This window comes from Colletotrichum higginsianum, assembly GCF_001672515.1.
Source record: "Colletotrichum higginsianum IMI 349063 chromosome 7 map unlocalized unitig_7, whole genome shotgun sequence".
NCBI classification, from domain to species: domain Eukaryota; kingdom Fungi; phylum Ascomycota; class Sordariomycetes; order Glomerellales; family Glomerellaceae; genus Colletotrichum; species Colletotrichum higginsianum.
In genome coordinates, this window is record NW_017263917.1 from 3,956,119 (window position 1) to 3,972,081 (window position 15,963).

A 15,963-nucleotide genomic window follows, 5' to 3' on the forward strand; every position below is an offset into this window, starting at 1 on the left:
GGTCGCATGGGTTGCACTCCGGACGAACAAAAAGGGTCTCACGGTATTCCTCTCGAATAAGCCATGGCATGCCACTCTCCAAAGGTCCCCAAGCCACGATGGAGCTATCTGGGATGCACGCGCTCTGTGTGAAAGTGTGCGCTCGCATATGGTAGCCCTCTTTTCTCGAGTGAGGATGCGCAATGCCCGGTGGTCGGCGGAGTGACAATGGGGGAGGACCGAAAATCGGCGGAGGTGGATGCCGCACGCCGGGTTTCGGGGCATGCGAGAGCATGGGTGACAGGATGCCCGTCGACTCACAGTCCTCGGGTCCTTGGCCTCATCTCCGTCGTTGTCGTTTGTTTCGGCCGTTGTTTCTTCGCAGCGCTTCGCAGTTACGACTTTATCGCCGCATTGTCCCACTGCAGTTCAGGTTTTATTTCTTGTTTCCTCCCCCCCCTTTCCCTCCTATACACTTCCTCGATTTTGCTCTCGGGAGCGGGTATCGATCGAGCTACCCCTTTCCTCTTTTGGTCGTCTGATGTATCATCCAAGTGGCCAGCCATGTATCCGTCCATCCAAGTGTGCACCGACGATGCCTAAAATGCCTCGTTCGCTGACGGGTACCACCCACAATCGAATGCAGAGAAGGATGGCGAAGGAGGCTGTTCCAGCGACCGCCTCGCCCCCACTCATATAGCCGTGGGCGTAAGACAGTGGATTAGCGTTGGGCGAGTGTCCAGTACTCCAGAAAAGAGAGAGAGAGAGACAGAGAGAGAGAGAGTGTGTGTGTGTGCGTGTGATTGCGGCGTGTTCGGATTGAATACGGTGTCAGGACCCTGGCTGGACAGCCGAGCTGGCGGATGTTGATCCTACCTGACAATCCAGTCCGAGGCCATTGGGTAGAGCGGCGGATGAGAGATGCGGTCAACCCAAATGTCATCGTTGTCGTTGGCAGAGCAGAGGTGCAACAAGGCAAGCGCCGGTCGAGTCGCGATTAAGCTAGGGTGTGGTCTAAGGTTTGCCATGGCTGGCCTGGCACGCGCCTCCCGACCATTGTGCGGTCAAGCGCCAGCCCGGCTTGGTCTCAACTTGGACTGGTCGGGGCGGGGGCAGGGGGCAAACACGGGAGGTCGAGGCCGAATATTGCGGTGACCGGCGGACTACGCCCGCCTCTGCTTCTCCTCTTGATGGTAATCCCAGCAAGGACTGGTTGGCGTGTTGAAAACTGGTTGCAGTTTTGTTGGACCTTCTCTCTCATTCCCACGCATTTCTCACCATACGACGACTATCTCACTATCTTGCAGCGTCTCCTCACTTTTACTCCCACTCTCACTGTCACTCCGGGGCCCTCCCAGCGGCATATCCTTAGTGGGCGGGGGGATGAAAAGAGTGAGGTAAGAGTCAGGACTCGCTTTTGTAGGTACGCAGCCCAGACGGGTGCGCACTGCGGACAGCCCAGGTACCGGTACATGGTCATCATGATGGGCGCGTTGCTTGGCCCCTATGGGCCAAGTGCTGAGTGCTGCTGGTCATGGACCTGGATCTGACCTGACCTAAGCTCCATATTTGGGCTAGGCACTATGACTGCGCGTAAGGTACCGGACGCCCTGTGCAAGTTTGTCTCGGTGCCTGGTCCGAGTCGGTGGTGCGGGCTGCGGGTGCGAATCATGGGTCGTCTTGGAGGTACACAAGTACCTACCTATCCGCACACGACTGATGGACCGCCAGAAACAAGCGGGGTCCAAGGGTCCAGCACCCAGGCGGTACCTTGCCGTTGTGGCCGCTCGCTCGCTTGCTGCCCTGCCCGTCGTTGCCCGTCCATCCCACCGCATCTCCCTCCCTGTTGTTCCCTTGCCTTGCTCTTCCCTGCGCACTGGACATTCAACACTTCAACGAAAACCTGGCCAATCACAGCGCCTCGTTGGCCCCGAACTTCCCCAACTCTTTCGGCCGTCGCATGACGGAAGTCTCCATCCCCATCCCCCTCCATTCCACACCACCCAAAAGTCTCACCTAAAAAAAAAAAACACCGGCCGACTTTTGTAGGTGCGAAAGACTAGAGGTGTCACTGCACCACCAGAAATTCACCGGTGGTGTGTTTTTGACGCAGCGCCGACCATACCGATCGGATCCCGACCCAGCTCCTATAGCTCCCCGGCTAATCAACACCGCCAAAGTCAACCCGCAAGACGACCACCAAGAAGGACACCACGACGACCACAAACCATTTCCGTCACCGCCAACCGGCCTGTCGTGTCCCGTTCTGGTCTGTCTTGTCCTGTCTTGTCTGTGTGTCAGTCGCCGGCCGGGTTCACCAGTCCTGCCCGCCCCCGTTCCTGCCGCTGCAAAGCATTGTCTGGCATTGTTGGAGACCAGACAATCTTGGGGATTGAGACTGGGATTGGACCTTCTTTTTTCGGCGTGGAACTGGGCGCCGCAGCAGTGGGTGTGTGCTTGGGCTAGGCCTCAACTCCGAGTAAAACTTGACTTTTTGCTGCCATTTCCATCCTCCCTCAGATACTTGGAACGCCAACAATATCCCTGCACCTCACACAAACCGCACACGCACGCGCAGACGCCAGAACCCCCTCCCTCCCTTGCCGATTCCCCGTTGGAGAAGAAGCCCAGCAAAGAAAAACAAGTAGAGAAGAGGGAGGAGCGAAAGATACCTTTCCCATCCCACAAGTTACTTACTGCCTGGGTCCTCCTCAACTACTTACGACGTCGTCCTCCATTTCTTCTACGTCGACCCTCTTACACTCGACCTCCTTTTCTCCCCTCTCCTTTCTTTCCTGCCAGTCAGCCGAGCCCGTCTTGCTTCAAAACCCCCACGCTCTATCGTCACGAACGATATCATCTGCTAGGTCGACATCAGTAAGAAGAAGCTGGGCTTTGCCGTCGTGCGTCGCTGCTTCCCAAACCCCGAAACCAGTAACAACACTTGCCAGGTCAGTTGTCAAATACTCCGTACCGTTCGCCGAATCCTACCTACCCACTACACCACACCCTCAGATACCCCGGTCATGTCAATCTTGCCCCTCCACCCACCGCCGCCGCCATCTTCCCACCTCCGGACAGAATTCTGCACACACCACTTCCTACTTTCACACCCGCCTGCACATCCAAGGGAAGGGAAAAAAAGTGACTCCCCCAAGGAGCTGGGGCTACGCCAGCTCTAAGATCCACTTAATGTCTGGTGGTGTCCCCAGCTGCCGATGAGCAGTAGCCTCGCAGATCCAACGATTTCAGCTTCCTGCGAACGTCGTCGTTCTCCGAGTCCCTCCTGAAATCTCACCTACTCCCCACCACAATTCCGACTCGTTTGTTTTTCACCAAACTTCCTCCTCCTACTGCTCCTCCTCCACCTTTCAACCCTCTCAATCCTTACTTGGACACTTTCCTCCTCACCGCGGGCAGACTTCTATTCTGTTGCTTCAGGTTCCTCATTGCCTGCTTCGACAAGCTTGCTGACCTTGCTACCCCTCGCCAGACTTTTTCTTCTTCCCTTGTCGAGGTCCTCTTCGCCGACGAAGCTCGACTTTCTTCACAATGCCTTCGGCCACCACCCCCGCCAACGGCGCCAAGGCAGCCAGCGGCCTGTCTGCCAACGACAACATCACACGCTTCTCGGCTCCCAGCCGTCCTTTGAGCCCTCTCCCCGAACATGCTTTGTTCAACGACAAGACCAGATGCTTCGTCTACGGTCTGCAGCCCCGCGCCGTCCAGGGCATGCTCGACTTTGACTTCATCTGCAAGCGCAAGACCCCCTCCGTTGCCGGCATCATCTACACCTTCGGTGGCCAGTTCGTCAGCAAGATGTACTGGGGAACCAGCGAGACTCTCCTGCCCGTCTACCAGGAGGTCCCCAAGGCCATTGCGAAGCACCCTGACGTCGATGTCGTCGTCAACTTCGCCTCTTCCCGAAGTGTCTACACCTCCACCATGGAGCTGATGGAGTTCCCCCAGATCAAGACCATTGCCATCATTGCTGAGGGTGTCCCTGAGCGTGTGAGTCCTGTCCTCTCTACCACCACTCTCTGCTGCCCACTGACAAGCAACCCAGCGTGCCCGTGAGATTGCCCACAAGGCTCAGCTCAAGGGCATCACCATCATTGGCCCCGCCACTGTCGGTGGTATCAAGCCCGGCTGCTTCAAGATCGGTAACACCGGTGGTATGATGGACAACATCGTTGCCTCCAAGCTCTACCGCAAGGGCTCCGTCGGTTACGTCTCCAAGTCTGGAGGTATGTCCAACGAGCTCAACAACATCATCGCCAACAACACCGACGGTGTCTACGAGGGTGTTGCCATCGGTGGTGACAGATACCCTGGAACCACCTTCATCGACCACCTGCTCAGATACCAGGCCGACCCCGACTGCAAGATCCTTGTCTTGCTCGGTGAGGTTGGTGGTGTTGAGGAATACAAGGTCATCAAGGCTGTCGAGGACGGCGTCATCACCAAGCCCATCGTTGCCTGGGCCATTGGTACCTGCGCCAGCATGTTCAAGACTGAGGTCCAGTTCGGTCACGCCGGTGCTTTCGCCAACTCCACCCTGGAGACGGCTAAGACCAAGAACGAGAAGATGAAGGAGGCCGGCTTCTACGTCCCCGAGACCTTCGAGGACATGCCCCAGGTCCTCAAGGCTCTCTACGACAGCCTGGTCAAGAACGGTACCATCAAGCCCCAGCCCGAGCCCGTCGTTCCCAAGATTCCCATCGACTACTCCTGGGCTCAGGAGCTCGGTCTCATCCGTAAGCCCGCTGCCTTCATCTCCACCATTTCGGACGACCGTGGCCAGGAGCTCCTGTACGCTGGCATGCCCATCTCGGATGTTTTCAAGGAAGAGATCGGAATCGGTGGTGTCATGTCCCTGTTGTGGTTCCGTCGCCGCCTGCCCCCCTACGCATCTAAGTTCCTCGAGATGGTTCTCATGCTCACTGCCGACCACGGTCCCGCCGTGTCCGGTGCCATGAACACCATCATCACCACCCGTGCCGGCAAGGACCTCATCTCCTCGCTCGTCGCCGGTCTGTTGACCATTGGTTCCCGCTTCGGTGGTGCCCTCGATGGCGCCGCCGAGGAGTTCACCAAGGCCTTCGACAAGGGCCTGAGCCCCCGTGAGTTCGTCGACAACATGCGCAAGGCGAACAAGCTCATCCCTGGTATTGGCCATCGCGTCAAGTCCCGCAACAACCCTGATCTCCGTGTCGAGCTCGTCAAGGAGTACGTCAAGGCCAAGTTCCCTAACCACAAGCTGCTCGACTACGCCCTGGCCGTTGAGACCGTCACCACCTCCAAGAAGGACAACCTCATTCTCAACGTCGATGGCTGCATTGCCGTCTGCTTCGTTGACCTCATGCGCAACTGCGGCGCCTTCTCCTCGGAAGAGGCTGAGGACTACCTCAAGATGGGTGTCCTTAACGGTCTGTTTGTCCTCGGCCGTTCCATCGGTCTCATTGCCCACTACCTCGACCAGAAGAGACTGCGTACTGGTCTGTACCGTCACCCGTGGGACGACATTACCTACATCCTCCCCCAGCTCGGTTCCGGCCCGCCAGGCGCCGAGGGCAGAGTGGAGGTTCAGATGTAAGGGATTCATGGTTAGCGGCGGAAGGTTACGGATTGCCACGGGATGTGGCTATAGAAATGGAGTAAATGATTTTAACGTCATGCGAGGGATGAGGGTGTGCTAAATGGCGTCTTGTACGACAAGCTATATACATGTAGTGCTGCGTAGTCCCTCCGGGATATACTAATGGTTTTGCCCGTCTGCTATCCCAACACTGTCGGTGATGCTGCTTGACCCTGCGATGGATGGCTACAGGGACACCCGCCGTCGGCGTAGTTGAGACACTAACAGCGCTTCTGCGCTCCCTAGCTGTGACCGGCCCCTGGGGGTCGGAAAGCGGGCCGCTGCAAGCCTTCGTTGCGGATAGGTTCCTGGGATAAGCTTCTATTGACGAATAGTTAATCCAGTAATGTTTGGTTCGTCAGATACGATTTGAGGGCAAGGTCTGCATCGGGAGCACCCGCTAACTCTCGGAGGTGTGTTGTCCAGCGGCGATACTATCGCTTTTCACCTTAATAATCACGTGTGTCCCGGGTTGTAGGGTTGACGGGCGATCTAATTCCTCATCCCTCACTTTTCGGTCTAATTTCTCATCCCTTACTCTATTTAATCTCATCCTAGTTAACCTTACTGCTTGCAAATGCAGACGTCGTCTGTTATATATAGGTATATGTCTGACTGCACCTAAGTGAACCTCTTTAGATACTTTACTATCCCCTTCTTTATTTAAGGCCCGGCTAGTCCAGTGACTTTTTTGCTGCAGTCATAGGTCCAGCTAGTGTCCCTACTGCTACTGTTACTTTGCTCTAGGACTGTCGCTTAAGGGACCCTCTGACTAATCTTTTAGCATCTAATGCCTCTTGTAGAAATAGCCTCATTTTTCATACTAAGAATAAGCATATGCGCCAATATCAAACTTATTACTCTGTCGTTTTAGCGCAATTATCTCCTCAAGCTCACACTTAATAGGCTGTCTTCCTAAAGTTTGAAGTGTGAGTTCCCGTTCCAGCAAGGATCCGGACTCAGTCGAATAAACAAGGTATAGCAGCGGCAGTGCTGTTAAGTGCGTGCCAAGGACCCTTTTTATACTGGTCTTACATTCTCTGGTTTGTATTGTCTGAATGTATCTCCTTAGACTGTGCAACAGGGCTGCCAGACATTTTGTCAAGCTTGCTTTGTTGATTCACAACAGCCAAAGGATGCAACCAGCAGTTGTTAAAATGCTAAGCGGCTGGGTAACCTTGTACTCCTTTGGCAGCAACCGTTACAAATTGTGTAGTGTAATAGTAGCAAGAAACGCACCCAGAAGTCATTATGCTCTAGCTCACGCCAATTTGGATTATGTGAAGAAGAAGTTTCCATTTTGACTTGACCAGTTGATATGCGAGATGGCGGCTAAAAGAGCCCAGCTTCTAATGCTGGAAAGCCAATTTCTAACCCCTTTCACAAGGGCGACTCTGCCCTTGCCCCGCCTCCCAGTATCTTACCATTCTTCACAAATATTCAACCACACGCAACTGCCATAAAATGCATCTCATCATATTCCCAGGCCTATACCAGCCTTTCATAACACTCTGTAATGGTTTTAAGAATACAGCAGCAGGATACAAGGAGCCAGGAAAAGGGCAGAGTCCCCCCTCCTCCACAAAAAAAAAAGAGAGAGAGAGAGAGAGAGAGAGAGAGACCATAACACCTGATCAGGCCTTAAAAGACTTGGTCGTACCGAATTACAAGATGACGTCCATGGAAAGCAGGAAGCAAGTCATCGTTAAACAAGATAATCAAAATGAAGTATAAGAGGCCAAGTCTAGCCTTACCATTCCTTGTCACTGCAGGCAATTCTCCCCTGTGCCAGGCAGCATCTGGCGATGCACTTGCTCGACGCTGTTGCTACCGAAACCAGCGCTCTCAGACCCCAGTTCGATAAAGGATGATCGGAGAAATGCGAGAAGAGCTCTCTCTATTTGACTGGTTTAAGCTACCCTTCTTGAACCAAGACCGTACAATCGATGAACTGGAACGGCCCTCAGAATCCATCCTTACGTATGGAACAAGCCTAATATTACTTAACGTCCCTTGGCCCCCTGGCTTTGGTTCCTTGCAGAAGTTGGGGGCCATAGAGCGAGCCTCGTCGGGGATTGATTCGAGTGGGCCCCGGCGATTTCCGCCGCAAGAGACGCACGGACCCACTGGTTTCCAACAGCAGCTCATCGAATTTTGGATCCCTCGATCGCAAGGCCCCGTCTGGAAGCTGTTCGAGAGAAAGCTGGAGCAGCCAAGCCCCCACGACATCGCGATACGGAAGAACGAACGTCTCCGAAACGGAACCGATTGTGCGTCTCTTTCTTCCCCAGAGCTTGCCGATCCAGCTAACTGACGATAAACCCTTTTGCAGAAACGACGATCACCAAACGGAACCAACGCGACCGCGGCGCAAAAGCGACCGACTGACTTCCCCCCTCAACGAGCAAATCCGGAGTTCTCCTAGACATCAGACCGCTCGACCAGAAGACACCTCCTCGGACGCCGCCCGCCATGTCCTTCTTCCGCATCACCCTCCACCGCTCGGCTATCGGCCTGCCCAAGAGCACCCGCGGCGTCCTCGACGCCCTCGGCCTGCACCGCCGCTCCCAGACTGTCTTCCACCCCGTCAGCCCCCAGTTCGCGGGTATGATCCTCAAGGTTAAGGAGCTCGTCCGCGTCGAGGAGGTTGACCGCGCCATGTCCCAGACCGAGCTGCGCGAGCTGCGGAGGCCCGACCCCGGGTTCTACGTTGAGAAGGCCGTTGCGCGGTGAGATTGCCCTCACAGAGAGAGAAAGAGAGAGAGAGAGAGAGAGAGCACCGAGAGGCGCAGAGAGGGGATAATTCAGGACGGAGGAGGGTTGCAGATCGAAATCTGATCGACTCGTCGCAGATAGGAGATAGAGCTGCCTTGGTCACCCAGACGTTACCTGCGACGGACTGGTGAAAGAAAACCGTCGATTTGTGTACGATCACCAGGAGGAAACCTGTACAAAGTCATGGCAGAATGTACAACAACTTATGCAGACATGGGTGTTTGCACGGAAGAAACTAAAAATTCACCCAAGGCCTCAAGAGATTCAAGCCTAGCATCATTGTGTTATGTTAACCTAGAGGTCGCTGGTTGCATTCGCGGTGGCAACTAGCTACTTGAACGAGGAAACCGCAAAGTTTGGCGATGTGCAAGACGTGCCAATCATCGTGCCTTGTTTCCTCGCCAGTCTCAAGTGAATGTACCCCCTAGGTGGGATGCTCTGCGTTTAAAGAAAAGCAATGATTACGTATGTATCTGTCTCAACACTTCATACTGGATAAGTGAGCCTAATAGTAGCAGGCTGTACAAACATGTGGCCCTTTCACGCCTCCCCTAGTGCGTTTCCCGCCAATTTTGTTTGGCTGGGCCGATAGCCAGCGATGCCAAACTCGCAAAAAACAAACCGAGGCGAAACGGCGGACGGATGGCCGCTCGATTAGGATGATTCATGATCAGGCCTGGGTGCCTAGAAACTCCGGGCCTTATCGATATACTCCTGAGAAGGAGTCTCGTACTCGCTGACAAAGTATTTCTTTGCGTTCTTGCCAAGCCAGACTGTAAGCTTGGAGAGTTCCTCACGCAGACGCGAAACGGACTGTTGGTCCATGTTTGTTTGGGCAACGAGCTCAGGCAAGGACACTACATTGGTTAGTGGCGTTACAGGCCAACGCATGAAGAAGACTTACCCATCAGGCGGCACATGTGCTCGGGGCCATATGTGTCGCAGACAGACTTATGCTTGTCGTTCTCCGTGGCCTTCTCCCATACCTTGCGGATCTCGTGGTACTGGGGGCGTTCAAAGCTATAGGTATATTAGCTAGGCTACCGCTAGCGCAGAAGGTGAGAAAGTCACATACCGGTACAAAAGGATCCGGCTCAAAGACTTCTCAAAGTACTCGCGGAGACCAGCCACGACTTCTTCGAGGATGTCCATGTTTGCAGAACCATCTTCTCGGTTGGGGCGCTCGTAGTTGAGGTAGTCGTTCAGAATATCATCGACGGGGTGAGGATGAGGGAGCGGGACCAGCTGGTTGTTTTTAGTGATGTTCTCCCAGTCGTCGACAAGCATTGCCTTGATATGATCGGGGATAGGCAACTTGATGGATGGGCGCGCATGGAATCCATCCTCCTATTTGTGTTCGGTTAGTACACGGCCACGGAGCGACAGACATGAAATGAGGAGGAAAAGTGATAGCAAGCGCAGCTCAATCAGGGCCACTGGGCTGATTGACCGGATGTGACCCCCCCCTCCCCAATTGTCATTTGATTCGCCATCCCAAACTGTTGACTTAGATGGTGGCTGTCTTTGCCGTGTTTGTGCAAACTCACAGCCATGTTCTCTTCCTTCATGTGCTGCGGAGAAGGAACGGAAGCCTTGACGCGGGTGGGCTGCTCCCGTTTGCGACTTGTACCAGACATGTCGTAGCGACCATCGTCTTTGGCTTTTCCATCCTTGGTGACATAGACTTTGGATGGTGGAGGTGACGTGCCCAAGTAGTCTGCTGCAAGGCGCGGTTCCTTCCAAGCAGTCACTCTCCCAACGTGATGTCGACGACGCCCCGATATTACCTGTCGGGATCTGCGAGAGACGCAAGTCATGGTGATTGAACTGGTGTCTTGAGAAGGTTGGAAGGAATGACAAAGAGCCCTAAGCGGGAGTGAAGGGCGAGGGTCGGGGCGAGGCGAGTAGTGCTTTTGGGAAATGAAGTGAGATATGATGCAGTTGATGATTGATGTTCCGAGAAGAAGAACTTCTGTTTCGCTGTCGAGGAAGCCTTGAGAAGGTGCAAGAACTGAGTGGTGAGGCTGGTTGATTGTTCGAGGAAGGCACGGTCGGTAGTGGCACTTGCCAAAGCGCCTAGGTAGGCAGTAGCGGAACCAGCCGTCAACCTCCCCTGACATTGGCGCCATGAGCCAACACAGAATTAATGCTGCCTAGGCCGCACGTTGCGTCGGAACGCAAAGAGGAACTCAATACTGTTCTCCCGCTTCCGTTTGTTGTTTTCCTGGACAATGTTCTCTCGCACATGCTCCTCAGTCAAGTCCACTGCTATAGGCATGTGCCCGTAGCCTCTACTGCTGCCAGCACTCTCTCGATCCTGAGGGTGTAGCACAAGAGCAGATCGGTGCTTGAAGCTGACCTGGTCCTTTTCCCTTTGCTCAGAATCCTGCCCCTGTCTATCATCCTTGCAACGGCTAGCGTCGTTGCTAAACTTGACGCGTGAGACGCCGAGAAGCTCAATGCTGGATTCGCTCTTATCGTCCTCAGAGCTTGATATGCTGATGACGCTGTGAGATCTGTTGCGGCTTGGTTGATTGCTGGCCCTGGGCGAAATGGAGGTTGACGGAGGGTTCCTGGCGGGCGCTTGCCAGTTTACCTGATTCCACTGCGGGTGGAAAGCATTGTGTCGTCTCTCAATCTCCTCACGAGATAAGCGACTGCCAGTTGAATTGTCAGAGTCAGGGCTTGAGAGCCGATTGCCGTATAAGCTTGGGTGGACTAGGGCTGCCCAGTCGATGTCGTCACGGGGTTCTTCTGATTCTTCGTTGTCTTGATAGCCAGCCCCATCTTCGTTGTTGCCGTAGTAATGCTCTCTTGGGTGTTGATCATCGTCAAGATATCCCGCCACGCCGATGTACTCCTCGTTCTTGAAGTCGCTAGTATAGTCGGCCTCGTAATCATGAGGACCGTACGAGTTGTCGACAAGGCCACACCGGTCAGCGTCCTCATAGGCGTACTCGGCCCACTCGTTGTCCTCGAAATCGTCGTCATCCGCTCCTTCATCATCGTAATAATTGTCCCCGTTGTCGTTGAGGTAATACGATGGCAGGCCTTCGTATGATTCATGAGTTCCGAAGCTGTCCTCTTGAGCATGCTGGTTCCTTTGCTCATGGCCAAGGGCCGCAGACATGGAAGAATGGTGGATGTAGTGTTCTGGTATCAACCCTGAGCGCGATGCTGACAGCGGAGCCACGTAACCGTCGAATGGCTCGTAGTTGAATCTGGGCAGTTCTGCTTCCCGCTCGTAGTCTGGAGAGTCAAAACGAGGCATGGTTTGGCCGTAAGCCACTGAAGGCAGGGAGGAGAATTGAGGTCCCGGCAGCGTATAATACAGAAACGGAGGATACTGAGGGATTGGCGCAGCCGGCTGGCCATGGTATCTCCAATTGTCCCACGAGCTCATGTTCGTTAATGTATGTGTTGATGAGAATAATATCCAGAGTTTGCCGAGTCGGGAACATTAGAAGGAAAAAGGTTTTCAAATAAACCTGACGAGGATAAAACTTCGGAGGATCTTCAAATCGAAGCCAGCGATTTGAAACCCAAGAAAAGATCGATGAGGTCGGAGAAAGATACTGGAGTCGGAGTTGGAGGAAAGTGAGTTGTTGCGGATATGGTTCGGCCAACACAGAATTTTCGAGGAAGGAAGGTGATTGAAGGCAGCACCTCGAAATTTCTTCATCCTTTGGTTGGTTGGACGGATGAAAGCCGACCACTCTGCGGTGAATAAAACGGCAAGACCAGTGATACTGTAGCCATGCACTACAGCCTCGACAGGCCCGCCCTGAAGGGTGTTTTTCATCCCTTCTTGCCTCTCCAGCCACTCTTTGTGACGCTGATTCATAGCTAGACACGCTCACACTCATGATGGGACTCGTTTGTAGGTCTCCCTCCTCCAACAACGACAACCGCGCCGGTAAAACAAGACGGAAGAAACGCAGAGCAGAAAGCAAGACAATAGGAATCATGTTTCAACACTCACCTGCTCAAGGTCGAAGTCCCTCGCCCGTCGAGGACCACGTCCACTGGCGGCTACCGCTGCAGTTCGCTCTTCACTGCCGCGAGCGGAATCGGGGCCATTGACACGGAGGCCCTTCTTGGGGGCTTTCGCGCTGTTCTTCTGGCGCAAGTCCTTCATCTGAGCGTGTAGCGTGCTGGCGAGCTCCTTGTTTTCCTCAGTGAACTTGCGGATGCGGTCGATAGAAACCCAGTCGTCCCAGGTGTTCTTCCAGCCCTTGTAGTGAATGCGGTATTGAAAGCCCTCACCACTATCGGCAGGCTGGACGTCGAGAATCTTGGCCTCGTACAACATCTCGCCATGGAAGCAGAGAACCTTCTCGTCCTTGGAGAACGGCTGGGCTGGAGGACGGGTGGGCGCCATGATGGATGGGGCAGCCTTGGCGGCTCTAGAGGGCTGAAGGTGCTATGATGACTCTGTTGAAAATACCGGCAGTCGGGTCTTGGTCACAGCTTAGATGCAGATGGTTGGTTGGTTTGATGGACCGACCAAAGGGGCAATGAAGTTAAATTCTCGGACAGTGCGCAGCAGGGTGAGACACAGTCAGCGCCGGGTCTGATCGGCGCAGGTTCCCAATAGCTGAGGCTCTAAGGCACAGTGTGAAATGTTCGCCTGTGATACTTCAACCAATCCGAGCGACAGTGCTGGACAGATCGCTAGCACAGTAAGCAGGTACCTGGAGATCTAGTGAGCTTTTGGCCAAAACAACAGCAAGAAGTGAAAGGAAAGTTGGTCTCACTGCGGATTTCCTGGGCCGAAAACTGTCGCAGCAAACAATGCGGATGTTGGCAGTCTTTGTTCGAGGTTGAGGTCGTTGAACCTTGGCTGAATGAGATGAAGGTGGCAAGCTCTGGGAATTCTTCCCCCGGAGTGAAACGCGACTCTGCTGCGGGCTCATTAACGCGTCCCCGTCCGGGAAACCAGACCGCGTCGTTTGAGCATGCCCCGGCAAGCGCCACCCTTTCGCATCACACTCATCACAAGGATCTCATTCAAACACACCCCTGCCTTACCTTTTGTTCTGGCTTTTCACAGGATATGACGAAGTCGATTACGACCTCGCTCTGGAATAGCCTATTCTTTTACATCATCGGCGTCAACACTAGGGCATTGAGCCACGTATCGTCATCTCATCATGGCGCCCACTGAGTCCGCTATTTTGCACAACTACCTGACCTTCCCCGCCCAATTGCCCTCCGCCATCACACTCGAAGAATTCACTGAACTCTTTCCAAAGGCCCATCGAGCCAACCCGGTGATTCGTTCTCTGTACCGCGATCTGCAGCATCAGAGGAGAGCGCTTGTCGACACTGTCACAGAGAACATCGCCGCCGAGGAGAAGCGCGGGAGGGTCCTGAAGCGTCAGATCGCCCGTGCCCGCAGCCGCGCGGCAGATGAGGATGCTGACCAGGAGCTCGAGATCGAGCGAGCCGTAAGTCTATGGTTCATTCTAGTGCAGCTGCACCAGTACAAGATGGAGGGCCTGACACCAATGTGCAGCTCTTCGGCGCGTCTGGGACTCAAGACGCCAAACACACACTCAACTCCATTATCCCAGAGATGGACACCGCTATGGCTGATCTCGAAGCAGAGATCCAGAAGCTCGAGACACGGGAAAAGTCGCTACTGGAATCGGTGAAGCAGACGGTCGGTAGCATGAGCGACCTGCGTTATGGGCGCCTCTCCAACCACAGACTAAGGGACGACGTCATGCAAGGCCTCAAGAGCGTACAAGATGCGTGCGACGGAAAAAGTTGATCAACTAAAGATTACTAATTTGGCACTACATAATCCAAATGACCAGGGACCTCAGCCGCGTCCCAAACTGCTCTGGATGTCAACACCGTAGCGTCGTGCCCTTCAGCCTCTTCTCCAAATATCAGGCACCTCTCCCTTTACCGCGCAACACTACCAGCGGGAGCGGCACCAGGAGCGGGGACGGCGGGCGAGGTGTTCATGCGACGGTTCATGATGGTACGGCTGCCGAAGGAGACAAGGAGCATGAAGAGCCAGTTGGGGATGAGGTTGAAAGCCCAGAAGAAGTAGCCAACGGGGAGGGTCAGGTTGTTCTTTCCGACGAAGCTATTGAAGGGGTGGAAAATGTTCTCCGTCAAGATCCAGTCTTCCTTGGACTTGTTCTTCCACAGGTCAACGATGTCGTCCGAGGTGGTGGTGGTAACGTTGAGACGCTTCCTGTAGATGTCGATATCGGATCCAGCGGGCAACATGCCGATGGACCAGATGGACGCGGTGCCTGCAGACAGGCCGTTGCAGAGGACGGGCTGGTCGTCGCAGTTGACGAGTCCCAGGTGGGGGGATTCGGGAAGCTTGGCGAACTTGGACGCACTCTCGTTGAAAGCGGTCTCGATCTTGTCGCAATGACCTGTAGGGCACGATTAGTATCCAAGAAAATGTAGCACATTGTGAAGGGGACAAAGCATACCGAAGCACGTCTTGTTGCCGCCAGTGATCAGAACCCACCACTCCTCGGGAGTTGTGGCCTCGGCCTTGACGGGCTCGTAGAGAACATCTTTCCAGTTCTCGGTGGTCAAGACGGAGATCTTCTTGGCGGCAGTCGTCGAAGCAGGCGCGGCGGCGTCGGGGGCTGCAGCGGCGGCAGGCTTTTCCGCGCTGGGGGCGGAAGCGCCGAAGGAGCTCAGGAAGTTCTGGAACTGGGCCTTGTACTGTTCGAAGGGCGACTCAGCCGCTGTCGCAAGTAGCGGGAGCGCGAGAATGGTAGTGGCGGACACGCGCATTTTGATGGCTGTGTTGTGGAGATGTTGGTAGGAGGGAGAAGAGAGTGAGAGAGGTGAGATAGCTTTGGGATGGGACAGGTGTCGCGATCAGGCAGCCAAGCGATGATGTGTGAGGGGAAGGGGCAACTACAAAAAGCAAGGCAAAACTGAGAAAGTACCGCCAGCTACAACAGAGGTCAAGGAAGGACGATAAGTGTGGGTTGAAGAGTGGAAGTTTACAACCTAGATGCAACACGAGGAGTTTGTACAATTGGGAAAAAGGACACAGGGACAGGAAGGTGAAAAAAGTGGAAAACAAAGGACCCTTTTGGAGCGTCCAAACCTTGGCTCCGTTGGTGATCCGACTGGGAAATCACGGCCAAGGAGCTTCGGCGCATTGGTCGCTGGGGGAAACCAGGACTCAGGAGCAGTGAAACCCACTGGGAAAGGAGCTGCAGAACACGCCGCCTTCTCCACGCAGCCTAGCCCGATACAGACAGGCGTCGTATCTCTGCTGCCAGTGAGCGTCATTTGGGGAACGCTCAGGTGGAACGTCGGTCCGGGGTAGCAGCCACACTTGGTTGCACCATTGGGTCCACTGAAAGCCTTCAACGCACCTGGGTGCTACAGGTACGTACCCAATCCAAAGAGGGGACGCGTCTTGGAGGTCGACGTGAGGATCTCTCCAGGCGCGCGAACCTCTATCTTGAATTGCGCCGCAACAGCACCAACAGCGCAGTACTTTAGAATGGTAGGCCTGCCTTTTTAATATGATTGAGCTTGTCTAACACAAATTTAGCCCCCAAAAACGGCTGGTG

At 54.5% G+C, this 15,963-nt stretch overlaps 8 protein-coding genes across 8 annotated transcripts; 3 read left to right on the forward strand and 5 right to left on the reverse strand.

The window, feature by feature from the left end:
- Positions 1–3,531: 3,531 nt before the first annotated feature.
- Positions 3,532–5,575, forward strand: CH63R_10883 (ATP-citrate synthase subunit 1; the record flags this gene model as incomplete). Its single annotated transcript, XM_018305857.1, has 2 exons — positions 3,532–3,990; positions 4,046–5,575. 2 exons carry the CDS (start codon positions 3,532–3,534, stop codon positions 5,573–5,575), a joined length of 1,989 nt encoding a protein of 662 aa, XP_018155281.1.
- Positions 5,576–8,089: 2,514 nt separating this feature from the next.
- Positions 8,090–8,350, forward strand: CH63R_10884 (Ribosomal protein L30; the record flags this gene model as incomplete). The annotated part of the gene is made up of 1 exon (XM_018305858.1): positions 8,090–8,350. The coding sequence occupies one exon, from the start codon at positions 8,090–8,092 to the stop codon at positions 8,348–8,350; it is 261 nt and encodes an 86-aa protein (XP_018155282.1).
- Positions 8,351–9,076: 726 nt separating this feature from the next.
- On the reverse strand, positions 9,077–10,521 carry CH63R_10885 (Keratinolytic protein; the record flags this gene model as incomplete). Its single annotated transcript, XM_018305859.1, has 4 exons — positions 9,077–9,249; positions 9,297–9,412; positions 9,468–9,739; positions 9,940–10,521. 4 exons carry the CDS (start codon positions 10,519–10,521, stop codon positions 9,077–9,079), a joined length of 1,143 nt encoding a protein of 380 aa, XP_018155283.1.
- A 14-nt stretch (positions 10,522–10,535) lies between these two features.
- Positions 10,536–11,663, reverse strand: CH63R_10886 (Histone acetylase complex subunit; the record flags this gene model as incomplete). The annotated part of the gene is made up of 1 exon (XM_018305860.1): positions 10,536–11,663. One exon carries the CDS (start codon positions 11,661–11,663, stop codon positions 10,536–10,538), a length of 1,128 nt encoding a protein of 375 aa, XP_018155284.1.
- Positions 11,664–12,190: 527 nt separating this feature from the next.
- CH63R_10887 (Histone acetylase complex subunit) lies at positions 12,191–12,773 on the reverse strand (the record flags this gene model as incomplete). Its single annotated transcript, XM_018305861.1, has 2 exons — positions 12,191–12,217; positions 12,375–12,773. 2 exons carry the CDS (start codon positions 12,771–12,773, stop codon positions 12,191–12,193), a joined length of 426 nt encoding a protein of 141 aa, XP_018155285.1.
- Positions 12,774–12,953: 180 nt separating this feature from the next.
- Positions 12,954–13,308, reverse strand: CH63R_10888 (uncharacterized protein; the record flags this gene model as incomplete). Its single annotated transcript, XM_018305862.1, has 2 exons — positions 12,954–13,094; positions 13,150–13,308. The coding sequence occupies 2 exons, from the start codon at positions 13,306–13,308 to the stop codon at positions 12,954–12,956; spliced, it is 300 nt and encodes a 99-aa protein (XP_018155286.1).
- Positions 13,309–13,545: 237 nt separating this feature from the next.
- On the forward strand, positions 13,546–14,168 carry CH63R_10889 (Cnl2/NKP2 family protein; the record flags this gene model as incomplete). The annotated part of the gene is made up of 2 exons (XM_018305863.1): positions 13,546–13,842; positions 13,911–14,168. 2 exons carry the CDS (start codon positions 13,546–13,548, stop codon positions 14,166–14,168), a joined length of 555 nt encoding a protein of 184 aa, XP_018155287.1.
- Positions 14,169–14,305: 137 nt separating this feature from the next.
- Positions 14,306–15,166, reverse strand: CH63R_10890 (uncharacterized protein; the record flags this gene model as incomplete). The annotated part of the gene is made up of 2 exons (XM_018305864.1): positions 14,306–14,793; positions 14,854–15,166. The coding sequence occupies 2 exons, from the start codon at positions 15,164–15,166 to the stop codon at positions 14,306–14,308; spliced, it is 801 nt and encodes a 266-aa protein (XP_018155288.1).
- Between the last annotated feature and the right edge of the window lie 797 nt (positions 15,167–15,963).